The following is a 27,709-nucleotide window of genomic DNA, read 5'->3' as shown; positions in this document are numbered from 1 at the left end:
TCAGAAATGTATATTTGTGAATGTTGAGATGTTATATTGGTTTCACTGGTAAAAATAAATAATTGAAATGGGTATATATTTGTTTTTTGTTAAGTTGCCTAATAATTATGCACAGTAATAGTCACCTGCACACACAGATATCCCCCTAAAATAGCTATAACTAAAAACAAACTAAAAACTACTTCCAAAACTATTCAGCTTTGATATTAATGAGTTTTTTGGGTTCATTGAGAACATGGTTGTTGTTCAATAATAAAATTAATCCTCAAAAATACAACTTGCCTAATAATTCTGCACTCCCTGTACGTATATGTATACATATATATATATACATATATACACACACACATATATATATATACATACACACACACACACATATATATATATATACATATACACACACACATATACATATACATACATATATATATATATATATATATATATATATATATACATACATATATATATATCTATATCTCCTACATTGGTGTGTCCGGTCCACGGCTTCATCCTTACTTGTGGGAATATTCTCTTCCCCAACAGGAAATGGCAAAGAGAGCACAGCAAAAGCTGCCAATATAGCTCCCCCTCTGGCTCCGCCCCCCAGTCATTCTCTTTGCCGCTCTGAACAAGTAGCATCTCCACGGGGATGGTAAAGAGTATGTGGTGTTAGTTGTAGTTTTTTTATTTCTTCTATCAAGAGTTTGTTATTTTAAAATAGTGCCGGTTTGTACTATTTACTCTACAACAGAAAGTGATGAAGAGTTCTGTTTAAAGAGGAGTATGATTTTAGCAGCAGTAACTAAAATCCACTGCTGTTCCCACGCAGGACTGTTGAAACCAGAGAACTTCAGTTGGGGGGAACAGTTTGCAGACTTTTCTGCTCAAGGTATGACTAGTCCCTTTTCTAACAAGACATAGTAATGCTAGAAGACTATATACTGGTTGACACTATTGTGGGCTAAATCGATTGATTTATACAATATTTATATGACTTTTGGAGTGTTTTGGAACTTGGAAACACTTTGGGAATGTTTTTATTACTCCTGGCAGTCGTTTAGACACCTAATCTAGTCAGGAAGGCCCCTTCACTCTGGTATGCAGAGGGAGGAGGCCTCATTTTCGCGCCTTAATTGCGCAGTTACTTCTGGAAGCAGCACATGCAGCTTCATGTGAGAGGGTCCTGTGGCCATAAAAAACGATTCTAGAAGGCTTATTTCTGTGGTGAATAACCCCCAAGGAAAGGTAAAGCCGCAGCAAAGGCTGTGGCAGGGACTGTAGTGGGTTTAAACTGGTAAATTGAACAATTAGCTCCGGTTTGCTCATTTAAGGGGTTACAAACTAGAAATTTGGTGTGCAATACTTTCAAAGCAAATTTGGTAAGGATCGGATATTTCCTTCATAGTTTTTCACACATTCAGAAATAAAGTGTACTCTGTTTAATATTTAAAGAGACAGTAACGGTTTTGTTTAAAAACGGTTTTATTGCATTAATAGCCTGTCTAAGTCTGTCTAACATGTCTGTACCTTCAGATAGAACATGTTCTGTGTGTATGGAGGCCAAGGTGGTTCCCCCTTTAAATGTATGTGAAAATTGTGCCATGGCGTCCAAACAAAGTAAGGACAGTACTCTCACATTTAATAAGGTTGCCCAAGATGATTCTTCAAATGAAGGTAGTGGGGATAGTTCATCATCCTCTCCTTCTGTGTCAACACCAGTTATGCCCGCGCAGGCGACACCTAGTACATCTAGCACGCCAATGCTTGTTACTATGCAACAATTAACGGCAGTAATGGATAATTCTATAGCTAATCTTTTATCCAAACTGCCAGCATTTCCAAGAAGGAGTGATTGCTCAGTTTTAAATACAGAGGATGAGCAAGTGTGCGCTGACGATAATTTATCTGTTATACCCTCACACCAGTCAGAATTGGCAGTGAGGGAGGGTCTGTCGGAGGGAGAAATTTCTGATTCAGGAAAAGTTTCTCAGCAGGCAGAACCTGATATCGTGACGTTTAAATTTAAGTTAGAACATCTCCGCGCCCTGCTTAAGGAGGTGCTAACTACTCTTGACGATTGTGACTCTCTGGTGATTCCAGAGAAATTGTGCAAAATGGACAAATTCCTTGAGGTCCCTGTGCACGCTGATGCTTTTCCGATACCCAAAAGGGTGACGGACATAGTGACTAAGGAGTGGGAGAAGCCAGGTATACCTTTTGTCCCACCTCCTATATTTAAGAAAATGTTCCCCATTGTCGACCCCAGAAGGGACGCATGGCAAACAGTCCCTAAGGTTGAGGGGGCAGTTTCTACGTTGGCCAAACGCACAACTATTCCCATTGAGGACAGTTGAGCTTTCAAAGATCCTATGGATAAAAAATAGGAAGGATTGCTTAAAAAGATATTTGTTCAGCAAGGTTTCCTTCTCCAACCAATTTCGTGCATTATTCCTGTCACAACGGCGACGTCTTTTTGGTTCGAGGAACTAGAAAATTCGCTCAATAAGGAGACTCCATATGAGGAAGTCATGGACAGAATTCACGCACTAAAGTTGGCTAATTCCTTTATTTTAGATGCCGCTTTGCAATTGGCGAAGTTAGCGGCGAAAAAGTCAGGTTTTGCAATTGTGGCGCGCAGAGCGCTTTGGCTAAAATCTTGGTCGGCGGATGTGTCGTCCAAGACAAAATTGCTTAATATTCCTTTCAAAGGTAAGACCCTTTTTAGGCCAGAATTGAAGGAGATTATTTCAGACATCACTGGGGGAAAGGGCCATGCCCTCCCACAGGATAGGCCTTTCAAGGCTAAGAACAAATCTAATTTTCGTTCCTTTCGCAATTTCAGGAACGGACCATCCCCTAACTCTGCAGCCTCTAGACAAGAGGGTAACGCTTCCCAGTCTAAACCAGCATGGAAACCAATGCAAGGCTGGAACAAGGGTAAACAGGCCAAGAAGCCTGCTGCTGCTACCAAGACAGCATGAAGTGGTAGCCCCCGATCCGGGACCGGATCTAGTAGGGGGCAGACTTTCTCTCTTTGCTCAGGCTTGGGCAAGAGATGTTCAGGATCCCTGGGCACTAGAAATAGTCTCTCAGGGTTATCTTCTAGAGTTCAAGGAACTTCCTCCAAGGGGAAGGTTCCACATGTCTCGCTTATCTTCAGACCAGATAAAGAGACAGGCATTCTTACATTGCGTAGGAGATCTATTAAAGATGGGAGTGATACACCCAGTTCCAACAGTGAAACAAGGTCGGGGGGTTTTACTCAAACCTGTTTGTAGTTCCCAAAAAAGAGGGAACTTTCAGACCAATTCTGGATTTAAAAATTCTAAGCAAATTCCTCAGAGTTCCATCGTTCAAAATGGAAACCATTCGAACGATTTTACAAACAATCCAGGAGGGTCAATACATGACTACCGTGGACTTAAAGGATGCGTACCTACATATTCCTATCCACAAAGATCATCATCAGTTCCTAAGGTTCGCCTTTCTGGACAAACATTACCAGTTCGTGGCTCTTCCGTTCGGTTTAGCCACTGCTCCCAGAATTTTCACAAAGGTGCTAGGGTCCCTTCTAGCGGTTCTAAGACCGAGGGGCATTGCAGTGGCACCTTACCTAGACGACATCCTAATCCAAGCGTCGTCCCTTTCCAGATCAAGGGCTCATATATACAGACATTGTATTAGCTTTTCTCAGGTCTCACGGGTGGAAGGTGAACGTGGAAAAGAGTTCCCTGTCCCCGTCTACAAGGGTTCCCTTTCTGGGAACAATAATAGATTCTGTAGAAATGAAGATTTTTCTGACAGAGGTCAGAAAATTAAAGCTTCTAAATGCTTGTCAAGTTCTTCAATCTATTCCTCAGCCTTCCATAGCTCAGTGCATGGAAGTCATAGGTCTAATGGTTGCAGCAATGGACGTGGTTCCTTTTGCTCGAATTCATCTAAGACCATTGCAACTGTGCATGCTCAAACAGTGGAATGGGGATTATGCAGACTTGTCTCCCCAGATTCAAGTAGACCAGTTAACCAGAGACTCACTCCGTTGGTGGTTGACTCAGGATCACCTGTCTCAGGGAATGAGTTTCCGCAGACCGGAGTGGGTTATTGTCCCGACCGACACCAGTCTTTTAGGCTGGGGCGCGGTCTAGGACTCCCTGAAAGCTCAGGGTCTATGGTCTCGGGAAGAGTCTCTTCTCCCGATAAACATTCTGGAACTGAGAGCGATATTCAATGCGCTCCGGGCTTGGCCTCAACTAGCGAAGGCCGGATTCATAAGATTTCAGACAGACAACATGACGACTGTAGCGTGCATCAATCATCAGGGGGGAACAAAGAGTTCCTTGGCGATGAGAGAGGTATCCAAGATCATCAAATGGGCGGAGGATCACTCCTGCCATCTATCTGCAATTCACATCCCAGGAGTAGACAACTGGGAGGCGGATTACTTGAGTCGTCAGACTTTCCATCTGGGGGAGTGGGAACTCCACCCGGAGGTCTTTGCCCAGTTAACTCAATTATGGGGCATTCCAGACATGGATCTGATGGCGTCTCGTCAGAACTTCAAAGTTCCTCGCTACGGGTCCAGATCCAGGGATCCCAAGGCGACACTAGTGGATGCATTAGTGGCGCCTTGGTCGTTCAACCTAGCTTATGTGTTTCCACCGTTTCCTCTCCTTCCCAGGCTCGTAACCAGGATCAAACAGGAGAAGGCCTCGGTGATTCTGATAGCTCCTGCGTGGCCACGCAGGACTTGGTATGCAGACCTGGTGAATATGTCATCGGTTCCACCATGGAAGCTACCTTTGAGACAGGATCTTCTAGTACAAGGTCCATTCGAACATCCAAATCTAGTCTCTCTCCAACTGAGTGCTTGGAAATTGAACGCTTGATTTTATCTAAGCGTGGGTTTTCAGATTCAGTTATAGATACTCTGGTCCAAGCCAGAAAACCTGTGACTAGGAAAATTTACCATAAAATATGGAAAAAATATATCTGTTGGTGTGAATCCAAGGGATTCTCTTGGAGTAAAATTAAAATTCCTAGGATTCTCTTCTTTCTCCAAGAGGGTTTGGATAAAGGGTTGTCAGCGAGCTCTCTAAAAGGACAGATATCTGCTCTGTCTGTTTTGTTACACAAACGTCTGGCAGCAGTGCCAGATGTACAGGCATTTGTACAGGCCTTAGTCAGAATCAAACCTGTTTACAGACCCATGACTCCTCCATGGAGTCTAAACTTAGTTCTTTCAGTTATTCAAGGGGTTCCGTTTGAACCTTTACATTCCATAGATATTAAGTTACTATCTAGGAAAGTTCTGTTTTTGGTTGCTATTTCTTCTGCTAGAAGAGTTTCTGAATTGTCTGCTTTGCAGTGTGATTCACCCTATCTGGTATTCCATGCAGATAAGGTTGTTTTGCGTACCAAACCTGGTTTTCTTCCAAAAGTGGTTTCCAACAGGAATATTAACCAGGAAATAGTTGTTCCTTCTCTGTGTCCGAATCCAGTTTCGAAGAAGGAACGTTTGTTACACAATTTAGATGTGGTCCGTGCTTTAAAATTCTACTTAGAAGCAACAAAGGATTTTAGACAGACTTCATCTTTGTTTGTCGTTTATTCTGGTAAGAGGAGAGGACAGAAAGCTACTGCTACCTCTCTTTCTTTTTGGATGAAAAGCATCATCCGATTGGCTTATGAGAGTGCCGGACGGCAGCCTCCTGAACGAATTACAGCTCACTCTACTAGAGCTGTGGCTTCCACATGGGCCTTCAAGAACGAGGCTTCTGTTGATCAGATATGTAAGGCAGCGACTTGCTCTTCTCTGCACACTTTTGCCAAATTTTACAAATTCGATACTTATGCTTCTTCGGAGGCTGTTTTTGGGAGAAAGGTTTTGCAAGCCGTGGTGCCTTCCGTTTAGGTAACCTGACTTGTTCCCTCCCTTCATCCGTGTCCTAAAGCTTTGGTATTGGTTCCCACAAGTAAGGATGAAGCCGTGGACTGGACACACCAATGTAGGAGAAAACAGAATTTATGCTTACCTGATAAATTTCTTTCTCCTACGGTGTGTCCGGTCCACGGCCCGCCCTGGCTTTTTAGTCAGGTTTAAAATTTTTTATTTCTGTACACTAGTCACCACGGCACCCTATGGTTTCTACTTTTTCTCCTAACCGTCTGTCGAATGACTGGGGGGCGGAGCCAGAGGGGGAGCTATATGGGCAGCTTTTGCTGTGCTCTCTTTGCCATTTCCTGTTGGGGAAGAGAATATTCCCACAAGTAAGGATGAAGCCGTGAACCGGACACACCGTAGGAGAAAGAAATTTATCAGGTAAGCATAAATTCTGTTCTATACATACACACATATATATATATATATATATATATATATATATATATATATATATATATATACACAGGGAGTGCAGAATTATTAGGCAAGTTGTATTTTTGAGGATTAATTTTATTATTGAACAACCACCATGTTCTCAATGAACCCAAAAAACTCATTAATATCAAAGCTGAATAGTTTTGGAAGTAGTTTTTAGTTTGTTTTTAGTTATAGCTATTTTAGGGGGATATCTGTGTGTGCAGGTGACTATTACTGTGCATAATTATTAGGCAACTTAACAAAAAACAAATATATACCCATTTCAATTATTTATTTTTACCAGTGAAACCAATATAACATCTCAACATTCACAAATATACATTTCTGACATTCAAAAACAAAACAAAAACAAATCAGTGACAAATATAGCCACCTTTCTTTGCAAGGACACTCAAAAGCCTGCCATCCATGGATTCTGTCAGTGTTTTGATCTGTTCACCATCAACATTGCGTGCAGCAGCAACCACAGCCTCCCAGACACTGTTCAGAGAGGTGTACTGTTTTCCCTCCTTGTAAATCTCACATTTGATGATGGACCACAGGTTCTCAATGGGTTTCAGATCAGGTGAACAAGGAGGCCATGTCATTAGATTTTCTTCTTTTATACCCTTTCTTGCCAGCCACGCTGTGGAGTACTTGGACGCGTGTGATGGAGCATTGTCCTGCATGAAAATCATGTTTTTCTTGAAGGATGCAGACTTCTTCCTGTACCACTGCTTGAAGAAGGTGTCTTCCAGAAACTGGCAGTAGGACTGGGAGTTGAGCTTGACTCCATCCTCAACCCGAAAAGGCCCCAAAAGCTCATCTTTGATGATACCAGCCCAAACCAGTACTCCACCTCCACCTTGCTGGCGTCTGAGTCGGACTGGAGCTCTCTGCCCTTTACCAATCCAGCCACGGGCCCATCCATCTGGCCCATCAAGACTCACTCTCATTTCATCAGCCCATAAAACCTTAGAAAAATCAGTCTTGAGATATTTCTTGGCCCAGTCTTGACGTTTCAGCTTGTGTGTCTTGTTCAGTGGTGGTCGTCTTTCAGCCTTTCTTACCTTAGCCATGTCTCTGAGTATTGCACACCTTGTGCTTTTGGGCACTCCAGTGATGTTGCAGCTCTGAAATATGGCCAAACTGGTGGCAAGTGGCATCTTGGCAGCTGCACGCTTGACTTTTCTCAGTTCATGGGCAGTTATTTTGCGCCTTGGTTTTTCCACACGCTTCATGCGACCCTGTTGACTATTTTGAATGAAACGCTTGATTGTTCGATGATCACGCTTCAGAAGCTTTGCAATTTTAAGAGTGCTGCATCCCTCTGCAAGATATCTCACTATTTTTGACTTTTCTGAGCCTGTCAAGTCCTTCTTTTGACCCATTTTGCCAAAGGAAAGGAAGTTGCCTAATAATTATGCACACCTGATATAGGGTGTTGATGTCATTAGACCACACCCCTTCTCATTACAGAGATGCACATCACCTAATATGCTTAATTGGTAGTAGGCTTTCGAGCCTATACAGCTTGGAGTAAGACAACATGCATAAAGAGGATGATGTGGTCAAAATACTAATTTGCCTAATAATTCTGCACTCCCTGTATATATACATACACACACATACATATATATATATATATATATATATATATATATATATATATATATATATATATATACACTGTGTGCAGAATTATTAGGCAAATGAGTATTTTGACCACATCATCCTCTTTATGCATGTTGTCTTACTCCAAGCTGTATAGGCTCGAAAGCCTACTACCAATTAAGCATATTAGGTGATGTGCATCTCTGTAATGAGAAGGGGTGTGGTCTAATGACATCAACACCCTATATCAGGTGTGCATAATTATTAGGCAACTTCCTTTCCTTTGGCAAAATGGGTCAAAAGAAGGACTTGACAGGCTCAGAAAAGTCAAAAATAGTGAGATATCTTGCAGAGGGATGCAGCACTCATAAAATTGCAAAGCTTCTGAAGCGTGATCATCGAACAATCAAGCGTTTCATTCAAAATAGTCAACAGGGTCGCAAGAAGCGTGTGGAAAAACCAAGGCGCAAAATAACTGCCCATGAACTGAGAAAAGTCAAGCGTGCAGCTGCCAAGATGCCACTTACCACCAGTTTGGTCATATTTCTGAGCTGCAACATCACTGGAGTGCCCAAAAGCACAAGGTGTGCAATACTCAGAGACATGGCCAAGGTAAGAAAGGCTGAAAGACGACCACCACTGAACAAGACACACAAGCTGAAACGTCAAGACTGGGCCAAGAAATATCTCAAGACTGATTTTTCTAAGGTTTTATGGACTGATGAAATGAGAGTGAGTCTTGATGGGCCAGATGGATGGGCCCGTGGCTGGATTGGTAAAGGGCAGAGAGCTCCAGTCTGACTCAGACGCCTGTGGTTGCTGCTGCACGCAATGTTGATGGTGAACAGATCAAAACACTGACAGAATCCATGGATGGCAGGCTTTTGAGTGTCCTTGCAAAGAAAGGTGGCTATATTGGTCACTGATTTGTTTTTGTTTTGTTTTTGAATGTCAGAAATGTATATTTGTGAATGTTGAGATGTTATATTGGTTTCACTAGTAAAAATAAATAATTGAAATGGGTATATATTTGTTTTTTGTTAAGTTGCCTAATAATTATGCACAGTAATAGTCACCTGCACACACAGATATCCCCCTAAAATAGCTATAACTAAAAACAAAATAAAAACTACTTCCAAAACTATTCAGCTTTGATATTAATGAGTTTTTTGGGTTCATTGAGAACATGGTTGTTGTTCAATAATAAAATTAATCCTCAAAAATACAACTTGCCTAATAATTCTGCACTCCCTGTATATATATATATACACACACACACACACATACATTTATAGATTATATCTCATAGGGATGGCTAAGTGTTTCTGGGTCCTAAATTTATGAACTGGCACCTAGATTTTGAACAAATCTGTCGAGCCCTAAAAATATAGTAATTTTTTTTCTATAATTTACTTGCAACAAACAATACCTCTCAAACTCAGTCTAACATACACTATAAAAAGTTCCCCATAATAACTACCACCATTACCTTATGTACAACGTCCCCAAAAACAAAGTCCAGTTTTAAACTTATCATAAAATTCTGCCTTATAATTACTCTGTTAAAGTGCTATGTAATGTTTGTCGCCCAGTGTACAAAATAAATAAATTACCTTCTTTCAACCATGTTTCTAGGGTCCTCGTGCATTGGTCTCTGCATCATCCTGGATTTGTGCATTAGAACAGCATCATCTAAGAGGATTCTTTGATTGAAGGGGCCTTCCATAAGGCGAGGAGGAGGACAAGGTTCTGAAAGAAATTCAGGCTCTCTAGAAGGAAAAGGTCTACGTTCAAAAGGATGAATGTCTCTTCTTGACATCATTTCTTCACGTTTAGCCATATGAATCATTGGTTCTTGAGAAAATTCATTAGGATAATCTCCATGTAATCTGGGCCTTGGGCCAATATCGCAAAAAGGCATGTGTCGTTCTGGAAAATTTGGCTCATTATTAAGGTGCCTATCTGAGAAGAGCGGTTGCATTTCATGAGGCTTAAATTCATTGTAAGGCCGATTTTCCCTGATCATAGGTTCACACACTCTAGGAGGAAAACCAGGGCGTTCTAGTCTTTCTAGACGAAGATCATAATCCAGATTTTCTGATTGAGCATCATAAGGTAGAGTGTCATTTAAAAATTTCATTCTATTAACTTCAGGAGAATATAATTGGTCGTCAAATCGCTTTTCTCTAAGACCAGAATTGTTGGGAATTTCATGATAATCTCTCAGTGGAAGATCGCTTTTGTTATATTCATTTGGAATGCTCTCTCTGTTTCCAGACAAATCCTTTTGAAAGTCTGTGACACCTATACGAAAATCAACATCTCCATCCTCCTCATCATCACTACTGTTGTCTTGAATAGTCAGGTTTTTATCTTCTTTCAAGTCACTGTTATTCCTGCAAGAGTTAATAAGATTAAATAGTTCACTAAATAAAGTTAAAACATTAATAAAATTAAGGAGTAACCAGTATGATTATATTCATACTGACAGCACTTTCACATAATTATTTTTTTTTCAAATCTTTTTTTTATTGAGGTTCAAGTGAACGTACATCATTCAACATATAGACAAATTGTAAAAGAAATAACATACAATGTATTAGGACATTGCCTTCACGGATATTGTAATACAGATTGTTCTTGTGATATAACCTCTTTTTCCTGGTCAGACTAATATAGATATAGTTTCAACATTAAGTAGAGTCAATCTAATCGAAGATACAGAGCTATATAACCAACTGTATAATTTAAGACACATATTGGAACTTTGGTAAGCGCTGTCCACTGTAAGCCTAGGCCAATGAACATCTCCCAGGGCACCGCAGAAGAGAGAAAAAGGAAAAGACGTAGCAGGAGAAAGCATGTAAAGTATGGGGCGACATGAAATGAGCGATGTAAAAAGGACAGAGTGTGTGTGTGTGTGGGGGGGGGGGGGGGGGTCCAACCGTAAGCTTAAGATCTAATCCTGGCTCATTTTTCTAATACTCCAATTGTCACTCCCCTCTCAATTGGGCGTTCATCATAAAGTCTGAGTTCCTAAGTGGATAGAGAATTTGTCTTTGTAGTCGTGAAGGCAAGATTCTAAGAATGGGTTCCTACTTATTCATAAAAAGTGTAACTCTCTATTGCCTATCCTTTAGGGCCATCTGTTTGTAAATTGCCTGTTGTGCTTGTTTCAATTGACTTTCACATAATTATTAAAGGGATTTTAATTTTATGACTTTTTGGAGACCCGAGATGTTACATTTTTCGTAAGTTGTTAAGTATGAACCAATATCAAATTTTCAGGGGTCGCAGTGACTTAAATTTTAAAAGGACAGTAAAGTCAAAATTAAACGTTTACGATTCGAATAGAGCATGCACTTTGCTTTGTTCTCTTGGTATCTTTTATTGAAGGGTAAAACTATGAAGGCTCATAAGAGCTCAGGAGTACTCTATGGCAGAAGTGTTTTGCAACATTGTATAACAAAGCTGCAAATAATATTGCGGCCATAGAGTATTAAAGACACATGTACACGTCTGTGCTCTTATGAGCCTTCCTAGTTTTACCCTTCAATAAAAGATACCAAGAGAACAAAGCAAATTTGATAACCGAAGTAAATTGGAAACTTAATTAAAATTGCATGCTGAATCATGAAAGTTTAATTTTGACTTTACCATCCCTTTAAAGTGCCAAATTCAAGACAAATGTGTTTAGCCATTCCAAAACGTTATAAGGTTTTGTAAAACAGCATTTAACATGAAATGCTTGTTTATACTTAAATTACTGCATCCATAATAGAGAACTACATGGTAGAGGGGGAAAAAGGCACCTTAAAGGGACATGAAACGCAAAATTTGTCTTTCATGATTCAGACAGAGCATACAATTCTAAACAACTTTCCAATTTACTTCTATTATATAATGTGTTTCATTCCCTTGAAATGCTTTGTTGAAAAGCATATCTAGATAGGCTCAGGAGCTTGGAACTAGCTGCTGATTGGTGGATGAACTTGTATGCCCATTTTAATTGGCTTACAAATGTGTTCAGCTTTCTCCCAGGAGTGCATTGCTGCTTCTTCAATAAAAGATACCAAGCAAATGAAGCAAAATTGATTAGAGAAGTAAATTGGAAAGTTGTTTAAAAATGTATAATCTATCTGAATCATGAAAGAAAATGTTTGGGTTTTATGTCCCTTTAAAGGACCAGTCAACACTCTACATTTGCATAATCAACAAATGCATGATAAGAGGACAATGCAATAGCACTTAGTCTGAACTTCAAATGAGTAGTAGATTTTTGTTAAATAAATTGCAAAGTTATGTCTATTTCCACTCCCCCTGTATCATGTGACAGCCATCAGCCAATCACAAATGCATATACGTATATGCTGTTAATTCTTGCACATGCTCAGTAGGAGCTGGTGACTCAAAAAGTGTAAATATAAAAAGACTGTGCACATTTTGTTAATGGAAGTAAATTGGAAAGTTGTTTAAAATTACATGCTGTATCTGAATCATGAAGTTTAATTTTGACTTGAGTGTCCCTTTAAGCTAATGTATTCTATGAAAAAAAGAGCAGCCAAAGAGTTCAAATCCCCTTAAGGAGGCTGTAAAGTTTTTCGACTTTGTTTCTTTACGCATCAGAAATTATTCACTACATTGTAAAAGATATGGCTGTAAACCGAAACAGGACCAGGACATACCAATTGAAAAGCCTCTAGAATGTTGTTTATTATACTTCCCTTGTCGTGGCCAATTAAAGGGACACTGAGCCCAAATTATTTTCTTTTGTGATTCAGATAGAGCATGCAATTTTAAGCAACTTTCTAATTTACTCCTATTATCAATTTTCCTTCGTTCTCTTGCTATCTTTTATTTGGACTGGACAGCACTTGTTTATTGGTGGGTGAATTTATCCACCAATCAGGAAGAACAACCCAGGTTGTTCACCAAAAATGTGCCAGCTTCTAAACCTACATTCTTGCTTTTCAAATAAAGATACCAAGAGAATGAAGAAAAATTGATAATAGGAATAAATTAGAAAGTTGCTTAAAACTGCATTTTCTATCTGTATCACAAAATAATTTTTTTTGGGTTCAGTGTCCCTTTAAGGACAGATATAAACAAGGTCCTGTACACATCAACCAATCACTGTGCAGCATGAAGGAGAATCAGGGCTCTGCATCTCATTGAATGCTAAAACATAATTTATGTAAGAACTTACCTGATAAATTCATTTCTTTCATATTAGCAAGAGTCCATGAGCTAGTGACGTATGGGATATACATTCCTACCAGGAGGGGCAAAGTTTCCCAAACCTCAAAATGCCTATAAATACACCCCTCACCACACCCACAAATCAGTTTAACGTATAGCCAAGAAGTGGGGTAATAAGAAAAAAGTGCGAAAGCATAAAAAATAAGGAATTGGAATAATTGTGCTTTATACAAAAAAATCATAACCACCACAACAAAGGGTGGGCCTCATGGACTCTTGCTAATATGAAAGAAATGAATTTATCAGGTAAGTTCTTACATAAATTATGTTTTCTTTCATGTAATTAGCAAGAGTCCATGAGCTAGTGACGTATGGGATAATGACTACCCAAGATGTGGATCTTCCACGCAAGAGTCACTAGAGAGGGAGGGATAAAATAAAGACAGCCAATTCCGCTGAAAAAAATCCACACCCAAAACAAAGTTTAAATCTTATAATGAAAAAAACTGAAATTATAAGCAGAAGAATCAAACTGAAACAGCTGCCTGAAGTACTTTTCTACCAAAAACTGCTTCAGAAGAAGAAAACACATCAAAATGGTAGAATTTAGTAAAAGTATGCAAAGAAGACCAAGTGGCTGCTTTGCAAATCTGATCAACCGAAGCTTCATTCCTAAACGCCCAGGAAGTAGAAACTGACCTAGTAGAATGAGCTGTAATTCTTTGAGGCGGAGTTTTACCCGACTCGACATAAGCATGATGAATCAAAGATTTTAACCAAGATGCCAAAGAAATGGCAGAAGCCTTCTGACCTTTCCTAGAAGCGGAAAAGATAACAAATAGACTAGAAGTCTTTCGGAAATCCTTAGTAGCTTCAACATAATATTTCAAAGCTCTAACTACATCCAAAGAATGCAAGACTTTTCCTTAGAATTCTTAGGATTAGGACACAATGAAGGAACTACAATTTCTCTAATGTTGTTAGAATTCACAACCTTAGGTAAAAATGTTAAAGAAGTTCGCAACACCGCCTTATCCTGATGAAAAATCAGAAAAGGAGACTCACAAGAAAGAGCAGATAATTCAGAAACTCTTCTAGCAGAAGAGATGGCCAAAAGAAACAAAACTTTCCAAGAAAGTAATTTAATATCCAACGAATGCATAGGTTCAAACGGAGGAGCTTGAAGAGCCCCCAGAACCAAATTAAAACTCCAAGGAGGAGAAATTGACTTAGTAACAGGTTTTATACGAACCAAAGCTTGTACAAAACAATGAATATCAGGAAGACTAGCAATCTTTCTGTGAAAAAGAACAGAAAGAGCAGAGATTTGTCCTTTCAAGGAACTTGCAGACATACCTTTATCCAAACCATCCTGAAGAAACTGAAAAATTCTAGGAATTCTAAAAGAATGCCAAGAAAAATGATGAGAAAAACACCAAGAAATGTAAATCCTCCAGACACGATAATATATCTTCCTAGATACAGTTTTACGAGCCTGTAACATAGTATTAATCACAGAGTCAGAGAAACCTCTATGACTGAGAATCAAGTGTTCAATCTCCATACCTTCAATTTTAAGGATTTGAGATCCTGATGGAAAAAAGGACCTTGCGATAGAAGGTCTGGTCTTAACGGAAGAGTCCACGGTTGGCAAGTGGCCATCCGGACAAGATCCGCATACCAAAACCTGTGAGGCCATGCTGGAGCCACCAGCAGAACAAACGAGCACTCCTTTAGAATCTTGGAAATCACTCTTGGAAGAAGAACTAGAGGCGGAAAGATATAGGCAGGATGATACTTCCAAGGAAGTGACTATGCATCCACTGCCTCCGCTTGAGGATCACTGGATCTGGACAGATACCTGGGAAGCTTCTTGTTTAGATGAGAAGCCATCAGATCTATGTCTGGAAGTCCCCACATTTGAACAATCTGAAGAAATACCTCTGGGTGAAGAGACCATTCGCCCGGATGTAACGTTTGGCGACTGAGATAATCCGCTTCCCAATTGTCTATACCTGGGATATGAACCGTAGAAATTAGACAGGAGCTGGATTCCGCCCATACCAGTATTCGAGATACTTCTTTCATAGCCAGAGGACTGTGAGTCCCTCCTTGATGATTGACATATGCCACGGTTGTGACATTGTCCGTCTGAAAACAAATGAACGACTCTCTCTTTAGAAGAGGCCATGACTGAAGAGCTCTGAAAATTGCACGGAGTTCCAAAATGTTGATTGGTAATCTCACCTCCTGAGAATCCCAAACCCCTTGTGCTGTCAGAGACCCCCAAACAGCTCCCCAACCTGTCAGACTCGCATCTGTTGAAATCACAGTCCAGGTCGGAAGATCAAAAGAAGCCCCCTGAACTAAACGATGGTGGTCTGTCCACCACATCAGAGAGTGTCGTACAATCGGTTTTAAAGATATTAATCGAGATATCTTTGTATAATCCCTGCACCACTGGTTCAGCATACAGAGCTGAAGAGGTCGCATGTGAAAACGAGCAAAGGGGATCACGTCCGATGCAGCAGTCATAAGACCTAGAATTTCCATGCATAAGGCTACCGAAGGGAATGATTGAGACTGAAGGTTTCGACAAGCTGAAACCAATTTTAGACGTCTCTTGTCTGTCAGAGACAGAGTCATGGACACTGAATCTATCTGGAAACCTAAAAAGGTTACCCTTGTCTGAGGAATCAATGAACTTTTTGGTAAATTGATCCTCCAACCATGTTCTCGAAGAAACAATACAAGTCGATTAGTATGAGATTCTGCTAAATGTGAAGACTGAGCAAGTACCAAGATATCGTCCAAATAAGGTAATACCACAATACCCTGTTCTCTGATTACAGAGAGAAGGGCACCGAGAACCTTTGTAAAATCCTTGGAGTTGTTGCTAGGCCAAACGGCAGAGCCACAAACTGGTAATGCTTGTCTAGGAAAGAGAATCTCAGAAACTGATAGTGATCTGGATGAATCGGAATATGCAGATATGCATCCTGTAAATCTATTGTGGACATATAATGCCCTTGCTGAACAAAAGGCAGAATAGTCCTTATAGTTACCATTTTGAATGTTGGTATCCTTACATAATGATTCAATATTTTTAAATCCAGAACTGGTCTGAAGGAATTCTCCTTCTTTGGTACAATGAAAAGATTTGAGTAAAACCCCAGCCCCTGTTCCAGAACTGGAACTGGCATAATTACTCCAGCCAACTCTAGATCTGAAACACATTTCAGAAATGCTTGAGCCTTCACTGGATTTACTGGGACACGGGAAAGAAAAAATCTTCTTGCAGGAGGCCTTATGTTGAAGCCTATTCTGTACCCTTGTGAAACAATGTTCTGAAACCAAAGATTGTGAATCGAATTGATCCAAATTTCTTTGAAAAATCGTAATCTGCCCCCTACCAGCTGAGCTGGAATGAGGGCCGTACCTTCATGTTGACTTGGGAGCTGGCTTTGGCTTTCTAAAAGGCTTGGATTTATTCCAGACTGGAGATGGTTTCCAAACTGATACTGCTCCTGTAGGGGAAGGATCAGGCTTTTGTTCCTTATTGTGACGAAAGGAACGAAAACGATTAGTAGACCTAAATTTACCTTTAGATTTTTTATCTTGTGGTAAAAAAGTTCCTTTCCCCCCAGTAACAGTTGAAATAATAGAATCCAACTGTGAACCAAATAATTTATTACCCTGGAAAGAAAGGGAAAGCAAAGTTGACTTAGAAGACATATCAGCATTCCAAGTTTTAAGCCATAAAGCTCTTCTAGCTAAAATAGCTAGAGACATATACCTGACATCAACCCTAATGATATCAAAGATGGCATCACAAATGAAATTATTAGCATGTTGAAGAAGATTAACAATGCTATGAGAATTATGATCTGTTACTTGTTGCGCTAAAGCTTCCAACCAAAAAGTTGAAGCTGCAGCAACATCCGCTAAAGATATAGCAGGTCTAAGAAGATTACCTGAACATAAGTAAGCTTTTCTTAGAAAGGATTCAATTTTCCTATCTAAAGGATCCTTAAAGGAAGTACTATCTGCCGTAGGAATAGTAGTATGTTTAGCAAGAGTCGAGATAGCCCCATCAACCTTAGGGATTTTGTCCCAAAACTCTAATCTGTCAGATGGCACAGGATATAATTGCTTAAAACGTTTAGAAGGAGTGAATGAATTACCCAAATTATTCCATTCCCTGGAAATTACTTCAGAAATAGCATCAGGGACAGGAAAAACTTCCGGAATAACTACAGGAGATTTAAAAACCTTATTTAAACGTTTAGATTTAGTATCAAGAGGACCAGAATCCTCTATCTCTAATGCAATTAAGACTTCTTTAAGTAAAGAACGAATAAATTCCATTTTGAATAAATATGAAGATTTATCAGCATCAACCTCTGAAACTGAATCCTCTGAACCAGAGGAAACATTATCAGAATCAGAATGATGATGTTCATTTAAAAATTCATCTGAAAAATGAGAAATTTTAAAAGACCTTTGTTTCATGTAATTAGCAAGAGTCCATGAGCTAGTGACGTATGGGATATACATTCCTACCAGGAGGGGCAAAGTTTCCCAAACCTCAAAATGCCTATAAATACACCCCTCACCACACCCACAATTCAGTTTTACAAACTTTGCCTCCGATGGAGGTGGTGAAGTAAGTTTGTGCTAGATTCTACGTTGATATGCGCTCCGCAGCAAGTTGGAGCCCGGTTTTCCTCTCAGCGTGCAGTGAATGTCAGAGGGATGTGAGGAGAGTATTGCCTATTTGAATGCAGTGATCTCCTTCTACGGGGTCTATTTCATAGGTTCTCTGTTATCGGTCGTAGAGATTCATCTCTTACCTCCCTTTTCAGATCGACGATATACTCTTATATATACCATTACCTCTGCTGATTCTCGTTTCAGTACTGGTTTGGCTTTCTACAAACATGTAGATGAATGTCCTGGGGTAAGTAAATCTTATTTTCTGTGACACTCTAAGCTATGGTTGGGCACTTTGTTTATAAAGTTCTAAATATATGTATTCAAACATTTATTTGCCTTGACTCAGAATGTTCAACTTTCCTTATTTTTCAGACAGTCAGTTTCATATTTGGGATTATGCATTTGAATTATTCATTTTTTCTTACCTTCAAAAATTTGACTCTTTTTTCCCTGTGGGCTGTTAGGCTCGCGGGGGCTGAAAATGCTTCATTTTATTGCGTCGTTCTTGGCGCGGACTTTTTTGGCGCAAAAATTATTTTCCGTTTCCGGCGTCATACGTGTCGCCGGAAGTTGCGTAATTTTTTGACGTTATTTTGCGCCAAAAATGTCGGCGTTCCGGATGTGGTGTCATTTTTGGCGCCAAAAACATTTAGGCGCCAAATAATGTGGGCGTCGCTTTTGTCTCCACATTATTTTGTCTCATTTTTCATTGCTTCTGGTTGCTAGAAGCTTGTTCTTTGGCATTTTTTCCCATTCCTGAAACTGTCATTTAAGGAATTTGATCAATTTTGCTTTATATGTTGTTTTTTCTCTTACATATTACAAGAGGTCTCACGTTGCATCTGAGTCAGAAGATACTACAGGAAAATCGCTGTCTAATGCTGGATCTACCAAAGCTAAGTGTATCTGCTGTAAACTTTTGGTAGCTATTCCTCCGGCTGTTTGTATTAATTGTCATGACAAACTTGTTAATGCAGATAATATTTCCTTTAGTAAAGTACCATTGTCTGTTGCAGTTCCTTCAACATCTAAGGTGCAGAATGTTCCTGATAACATAAGAGATTTTGTTTCTGAATCCATCAAGAAGGCTATGTCTGTTATTTCTCCTTCTAGTAAACGTAAAAAATCTTTTAAAACTTCTCTCCCTACAGATGAATTTTTAAATGAACATCATCATTCTGATTCTGATGACTCTTCTGGTTCAGAAGATTCTGTTTCAGAGATTGATGCTGATAAATCTTCATATTTATTTAAAATGGAATTTATTCGTTCTTTACTTAAAGAAGTATTAATTGCTTTAGAAATAGAGGATTCTGGTCCTCTTGATACTAATTCTAAACGTTTAGATAAGGTATTTAAATCTCCTGTGGTTATTCCAGAAGTTTTTCCTGTTCCTAATGCTATTTCTGCAGTAATTTCCAAAGAATGGGATAAATTGGGTAATTCATTTACTCCTTCTAAACGTTTTAAGCAATTATATCCTGTTCCGTCTGAAAGGTTAGAATTTTGGGACAAAATCCCTAAAGTTGATGGGGCTATTTCTACCCTTGCTAAACGTACTACCATTCCTACGTCAGATGGTACTTCGTTTAAAGATCCTTTAGATAGGAAAATTGAATCCTTTCTAAGAAAAGCTTATCTGTGTTCAGGTAATCTTCTTAGACCTGCTATATCATTGGCTGATGTTGCTGCAGCTTCAACTTTTTGGTTGGAAACTTTAGCGCAACAAGTAACAAATCATGATTCTCATGATATTATTATTCTTCTTCAGCATGCTAATAATTTTATCTGTGATGCCATTTTTGATATTATCAGAGTTGATGTCAGGTTTATGTCTCTAGCTATTTTAGCTAGAAGAGCTTTATGGCTTAAGACTTGGAATGCTGATATGGCTTCTAAATCAACTCTACTTTCCATTTCTTTCCAGGGTAACAAATTATTTGGTTCTCAGTTGGATTCTATTATCTCAACTGTTACTGGTGGGAAAGGAACTTTTTTACCACAGGATAAAAAATCTAAAGGTAAAAACAGGGCTAATAATCGTTTTCGTTCCTTTCGTTTCAACAAAGAACAAAAGCCTGATCCTTCATCCTCAGGAGCAGTTTCAGTTTGGAAACCATCTCCAGTCTGGAATAAATCCAAGCCTACTAGAAAGGCAAAGCCTGCTTCTAAGTCCACATGAAGGTGCGGCCCTCATTCCAGCTCAGCTGGTAGGGGGCAGGTTACGTTTTTTCAAGGAAATTTGGATCAATTCTGTTCACAATCTTTGGATTCAGAACATTGTTTCAGAAGGGTACAGAATTGGTTTCAAGATGAGACCTCCTGCAAAGAGATTTTTTCTTTCCCGTGTCCCAGTAAATCCAGTGAAAGCTCAAGCATTTCTGAATTGTGTTTCAGATCTAGAGTTGGCTGGAGTAATTATGCCAGTTCCAGTTCCGGAACAGGGGATGGGGTTTTATTCAAATCTCTTCATTGTACCAAAGAAGGAGAATTCCTTCAGACCAGTTCTGGATCTAAAAATATTGAATCGTTATGTAAGGATACCAACGTTCAAGATGGTAACTGTAAGGACTATCTTGCCTTTTGTTCAGCAAGGGAATTATATGTCCACAATAGATTGACAGGATGCATATCTGCATATTCCGATTCATCCAGATCATTATCAGTTCCTGAGGTTCTCTTTTCTGGACAAGCATTACCAGTTTGTGGCTCTACCGTTTGGCCTAGCTACAGCTCCAAGAATTTTTACAAAGGTTCTCGGTGCCCTTCTGTCTGTAATCAGAGAACAGGGTATTGTGGTATTTCCTTATTTGGACGATATCTTGGTACTTGCTCAGTCTTTACATTTAGCAGAATCTCATACGAATCGACTTGTGTTGTTTCTTCAAGATCATGGTTGGAGGATCAATTTACCAAAAAGTTCTTTGATTCCTCAGACAAGGGTAACCTTTCTGGGTTTCCAGATAGATTCAGTGTCCATGACTCTGTCTTTAACAGACAAGAGACATCTAAAATTGATTGCAGCTTGTCGAAACCTTCAGTCACAATCATTCCCTTCGGTAGCCTTATGCATGGAAATTCTAGGTCTTATGACTGCTGCATCGGACGCGATCCCCTTTGCTCGTTTTCACATGCGACCTCTTCAGCTCTGTATGCTGAATCAATGGTGCAAGGATTACACAAAGATATCTCAATTAATATCTTTAAAACCGATTGTTCGACACTCTCTAACGTGGTGGACAGATCACCATCGTTTAATTCAGGGGGCTTCTTTTGTGCTTCCGACCTGGACTGTAATTTCAACAGATGCAAGTCTCACAGGTTGGGGAGCTGTGTGGGGATCTCTGACGGCACAAGGAGTTTGGGAATCTCAGGAGGTGAGATTACCGATCAATATTTTGGAACTCCGTGCAATTTTCAGAGCTCTTCAGTTTTGGCCTCTTCTGAAGAGAGAATCGTTCATTTGTTTTCAGACAGACAATGTCACAACTGTGGCATACATCAATCATCAAGGAGGGACTCACAGTCCTCTGGCTATGAAAGAAGTATCTCGAATTTTGGTTTGGGCGGAATCCAGATCCTGTCTAATCTCTGCGGTTTATATCCCAGGTATAGACAATTGGGAAGCGGATTATCTCAGTCGCCAAACGTTGCATCCGGGCGAATGGTCTCTTCACCCAGAGGTATTTCTTCAGATTGTTCAAATGTGGGAACTTCCAGAAATAGAACTGATGGCGTCTCATCTAAACAAGAAACTTCCCAGGTATCTGTCCAGATCCCGGGATCCTCAGGCGGAGGCAGTGGATGCATTATCACTTCCTTGGAAGTATCATCCTGCCTATATCTTTCCGCCTCTAGTTCTTCTTCCAAGAGTAATCTCCAAGATTCTGAAGGAATGCTCGTTTGTTCTGCTGGTAGCTCCGGCATGGCCTCACAGGTTTTGGTATGCGGATCTTGTCCGGATGGCCTCTTGCCAACCGTGGACTCTTCCGTTAAGACCAGACCTTCTGTCTCAAGGTCCTTTTTTCCATCAGTATCTGAAATCCTTAAATTTAAAGGTATGGAGATTGAACGCTTGATTCTTGGTCAAAGAGGTTTCTCTGACTCTGTGATTAATACTATGTTACAGGCTCGTAAATCTGTATCTAGAGAGATATATTATAGAGTCTGGAAGACTTATATTTCTTGGTGTCTTTCTCATCATTTTTCTTGGCATTCTTTTAGAATACCGAGAATTTTACAGTTTCTTCAGGATGGTTTAGATAAGGGTTTGTCCGCAAGTTCCTTGAAAGGACAAATTTCTGCTCTTTCTGTTCTTTTTCACAGAAAGATTGCTATTCTTCCTGATATTCATTGTTTTGTACAAGCTTTGGTTCGTATAAAACCTGTCATTAAGTCAATTTCTCCTCCTTGGAGTTTGATTTTGGTTCTGGGGGCTCTTCAAGCTCCTCCATTTGAACCTATGCATTCATTGGACATTAAATTACTTTCTTGGAAAGTTTTGTTCCTTTTGGCCATCTCTTCTGCCAGAAGAGTTTCTGATTTATCTGCTCTTTCTTGTGAGTCTCCTTTTCTGATTTTTCATCAGGATAAGGAGGTGCTGCGAACTTCTTTTGAATTTTTACCTAAAGTTGTGAATTCCAACAACATTAGTAGAGAAATTGTGGTTCCTTCATTATGTCCTAATCCTAAGAATTCTAAGGAGAAATCGTTGCATTCTTTGGATGTTGTTAGAGCTTTGAAATATTATGTTGAAGCTACTAAATCTTTCCGAAAGACTTCTAGTCTATTTGTTATCTTTTCCGGTTCTAGAAAAGGCCAGAAAGCTTCTGCCATTTCTTTGGCATCTTGGTTGACATCTTTAATTCATCTTGCCTATGTTGAGTCGGGTAAAACTCCGCCTCAGAGGATTACAGCTCATTCTACTAGGTCAGTTTCTACTTCCTGGGCGTTTAGGAATGAAGCTTCGGTTGATCAGATTTGCAAAGCAGCAACTTGGTCCTCTTTGCATACTTTTACTAAATTCTACCATTTTGATGTATTTTCTTCTTCTGAAGCAGTTTTTGGTAGAAAAGTACTTCAGGCAGCGGTTTCAGTTTGAATCTTCTGCTTATGTTTTTCATTAAACTTTATTTTGGGTGTGGATTATTTTCAGCAGGAATTGGCTGTCTTTATTTTATCCCTCCCTCTCTAGTGACTCTTGTGTGGAAAGATCCACATCTTGGGTAATCATTATCCCATACGTCACTAGCTCATGGACTCTTGCTAATTACATGAAAGAAAACATAATTTATGTAAGAACTTACCTGATAAATTCATTTCTTTCATATTAGCAAGAGTCCATGAGGCCCGCCCTTTTTTTGTGGTGGTTATGATTTTGTATAAAGCACAATTATTCCAATTCCTTATTTTATATGCTTTCGCACTTTTTTATCACCCCACTTCTTGGCTATTCGTTAAACTGAATTGTGGGTGTGGTGAGGGGTGTATTTATAGGCATTTTGAGGTTTGGGAAACTTTGCCCCTCCTGGTAGGAATGTATATCCCATACGTCACTAGCTCATGGACTCTTGCTAATATGAAAGAAATGAATTTATCAGGTAAGTTCTTACATAAATTATGTTTTTACGCTTACTAGAAGGAGGAATAACAGACATAGCCTTCTTAATGGATTTGAAAACAAAATCTCTTATGTTAACAGGAACACTCTGAGTATTAGATGTTGATGGAACAGCAACAGGTAATGTAACATTACTAAAGGAAATATCTGCATTAACAAGTTTGTCATGACATTCATTACAAACAACAGCTGGAGGAACAGATACCACAAGTTTACAGCAAATACACTTAACTTTGGTAGATCCAACATCAGGCAGCGATTTTCCAGAAGTATCTTCTGATTCAGGGTCAATCTGAGACATCTTGCAATATGTAATAGAAAAAACAACATATAAAGCAAAATTGATCAAATTCCTTAAATGACAGTTTCAGGAATGGGAAAAAATGCCAGTGAACAAGCTTCTAGCAACCAGAAGCAAATAAACAATGAGACTTAAATAATGTGGAGACAAAAATGACGCCCATATTTTTAAGCGCCAAAAAAGACGCCCACATTATCTGGCGCCTAAATGCTTTTAGCGGCAAAAATGACGCCACATCCGGTAACGCCGACTTTTGGCGCAAAAACGACAAAAAAATGACGCAACTTCCGGTGACAAGAACGACGGCGGAAATAAATGAAGCATTTTCAGCCCCCGCGAGCCTAGCAGCCCACAGGGAAAAAAGTCAAATTTTAAGGTAAGAAAAAAATTGATTATTCAAATGCATTATCCCAAATAATGAAACTGAAATAAGGAATATTGAACATCCTGAATCAAGGCAAATAAATGTTTAAACACAAATATTTAGAACTTATATAAAAGTGCCCAACCATAGCTTAGAGTGTCACAAAAATAAGACTTACTTACCCCAGGACACTCATCTACATGTAGTAGAAAGCCAAACCAGAACTGAAACGAGAATCAGTAGAGGTAATGGTATATATAAGAGTATATCGTCGATCTGAAAAGGGAGGTAAGAGATGAATCTCTACAACCGATAACAGAGAACCTATGAAATAGACCCCGTAGAAGGAGATCATTTAATTCAAATAGGCAATACTCTCTTCACATCCCTCTGACATTCACTGCACGCTGAGAGGAAAACCGGGCTCCAACCTGCTGCGGAGCGCATATCAACGTAGAATCTAGCACAAACTTACTTCACCACCTCCACAGGAGGCAAAGTTTGTAAAACTGATTTGTGGGTGTGGTGAGGGGTGTATTTATAGGCATTTTGAGGTTTGGGAAACTTTGCCCCTCCTGGTAGGAATGTATATCCCATACGTCACTAGCTCATGGACTCTTGCTAATTACATGAAAGAAATATCTGCATGCGTCTTTCTTTGATGCATATGGGTGCAGGTAGCTGCATTTGTCTCTTTTCTGAGCCATGTCTATTAGTTTGAAAATGCAACACACAAAGATCTGCACAAATTCACATCTTTGTGTGTTGCACTTTCAAACGAAAAAAAAATAAATCTGCTGAATGCCATTACCCATGGCCATTTTTGTCATTCGTTCATAGGAACAAACGACGAATGCGCATATTTATTGAATCTTATAAGGACTCCCTGAGAAAGATGGAACACTACAAGTTTCAGAGTTAATGCATAATTCAAAATCTTTGCAATGCACTTTTATTATTTTATCTGCAATTTAATTTTTTATGGGAGCCCATTATTGAACTTTGTCATTTTAATCAAATGGTGCACATTTTAAGTAATGTCCTTTTTGTAAACTCATTTTAGTGTATGTAGCTAGGATAAAATGCTCGTATCTGTGACATTTTTAACTCCACTCCTAAAGTAATTTGTATAAAAAGTGCATCATTGTGTGACACAGAATAAATAAAAAAAATGCAGAATGAAGCATGGTCATAACTTAAAGTGAATGTAAATTTTTATGCTAAAGGGCCCTTTTTTGTGTTGTGAACATACTTACCTTTTAATCTTGACAGTCGCTGCATCGCATCCTCCGCCCGTTGCAAAGCCTCTTCCTGGGTCTAAAATGAGGAATCGGAGGATGACCGATCCGTCATTTATGACGTAGGAAGAGGCTTGCGACGACCGGGGGAAGCTGGAACGGCTGTCAGGATTAAAAGGTAAGTATTTTTACAACATGAGCGAAATGTAAATTTTGATGAATTAAAGTGCCCCTGTTTTAAATTGAATCTTTAAAAAACAGGCACTTTATCATAAAAATTGAAATTCACTTCAAAAGTTAAGAAAGATTGACACCATGAAAAGCTCTGGATTAACAAGTGAATTCTAAAGAGCTCAAGTTTTCACATGGAAAAAACGTCAGTATGGAACATTCTAATGCTATAGTTACAGGCTCTAATGATTGACAGCCCTCCTGGTGGGTTACAACATGAAATGCCCCCACTGTGAGCTATGACAGGCCTGAGGCTCCACACATAAGAAATACTCGGCAGGCCTGTGAGAGTGCCAGTGCACATGCACATATAGTGGCAGCTCAGTGAGAGGACAGCATGGTACAAGAAACAGATAGGACTGGACCTGGACACTGCAATTAGGTGATTCTAGCTGATACCAATGTATATAATTTACTGGGCCTTGAGCTCATTTGGGTTGAGAACCACTGAAAATCCATTAGTGCCCGTAATTTTAATATTACTGACTCTAGCTTAATATAGGGTTGATCACAATCTTTTGCTTGATAATTATCAACATGTTAATAGCTGCAGATCAGACATTTTTGCATACCTCCCAACATTTCAAAATTCAAAAGAGGGACACCCCCACCGGTAAAAAAAATTTGAAATGTGGTGGGCGGAGCTTAAAAAATCATAAGACCAAAGTAATATAAATAAAATTCTAAATAAAGTCATATATTTTAATACACTTAGGCAGCGAATGAAACACAAGCTCAAACCACTGGTATAGCTATGTGAGCTATGTATTTAATTAGCCTTTGCAAAGACAGTGCTAATTATTTTTATCTTAATTGGACATTTAATAATAAATTCTTTAAAACTGCTGTCTGCATTCCCCATTAATATTCTAGATTCTGGCCTTTAAAGTCAGCAAAAATGCACAGTAGCACACTACATAGCATACACTTATACATGCAGATACACACACACTAGACAGCATACACTTATACATGCAGATACACACACACTACATAGCATACACTTATACATGCAGATACACACACACTAGACAGCATACACTTACACATGCAGATACACACACTACATAGCATATACTTACACATGCAGATACACACACACACTACATAGCATACACTTACACATGCAGATACACACACACACTACATAGAATACACTTATACATGCAGATACACACACACACTACATGGCATACACTTATACATGCAGATACACACACACACTACATGGCATACACTTATACATGCAGATACACACACACACACACTACATGGCATACACTTATACATGCAGATACACACACACACTACATGGCATACACTTATACATGCAGATACACACACACACACACACACACACACTACATAGCATACACTTATACATGCAGATACACACACACACTACATAGCATACACTTATACATGCAGATACACACACACACTACATAGCATACACTTATACATGCAGATACACACACACACTACATAGCATACACTTATACATGCAGATACACACACACTACATAGCATACACTTATACATGCAGATACACACACACTACATAGCATACACTTATACATGCAGATACACACACACACACTACATAGCATACACTTATACATGCAGATACACACACTACATAGCATACACTTATACATGCAGATACACACACTACATAGCATACACTTATACATGCAGATAAACACACACTACATAGCATACACTTATACATGCAGACATACACACACTACATAACATACACTTATACATGCAGATACACACACACACTACATAGCATACACTTATACATGCAGACACACACTACATAGCATACACTTATACATGCAGACACACACTACATAGCATACACTTATACATGCAGACAAACACTACATAGCATACACTTATACATGCAGATACACACATTACACAGCATACACTTATACATGCAGATACACACATTACACAGCATACACTTATACATGCAGCATACACTTATACATGCAGATACACAGACACTACATAGTATACACTTATACATGCAGACACACACTACATAGCA

At 39.3% G+C, this 27,709-nt stretch overlaps 1 protein-coding gene across 1 annotated transcript in view; it reads right to left on the bottom strand.

Moving 5' to 3' along the window:
• LOC128640077 (uncharacterized) overlaps positions 1 to 27,709 on the bottom strand; it is a 227,037-nt gene that overhangs the window by 35,219 nt on the left and 164,109 nt on the right. Inside the window, exon 9 of the mRNA XM_053692408.1 lies at positions 9,592 to 10,374. Coding sequence (XP_053548383.1) covers positions 9,592 to 10,374 — 783 coding nt within the window. The remainder of the gene's footprint in view (positions 1 to 9,591; positions 10,375 to 27,709) is intronic.

Source organism: Bombina bombina, chromosome 9 (assembly GCF_027579735.1).
Source record: "Bombina bombina isolate aBomBom1 chromosome 9, aBomBom1.pri, whole genome shotgun sequence".
Classification (NCBI taxonomy): domain Eukaryota; kingdom Metazoa; phylum Chordata; class Amphibia; order Anura; family Bombinatoridae; genus Bombina; species Bombina bombina.
This window is presented reverse-complemented; position numbering and strand designations above follow the sequence as displayed.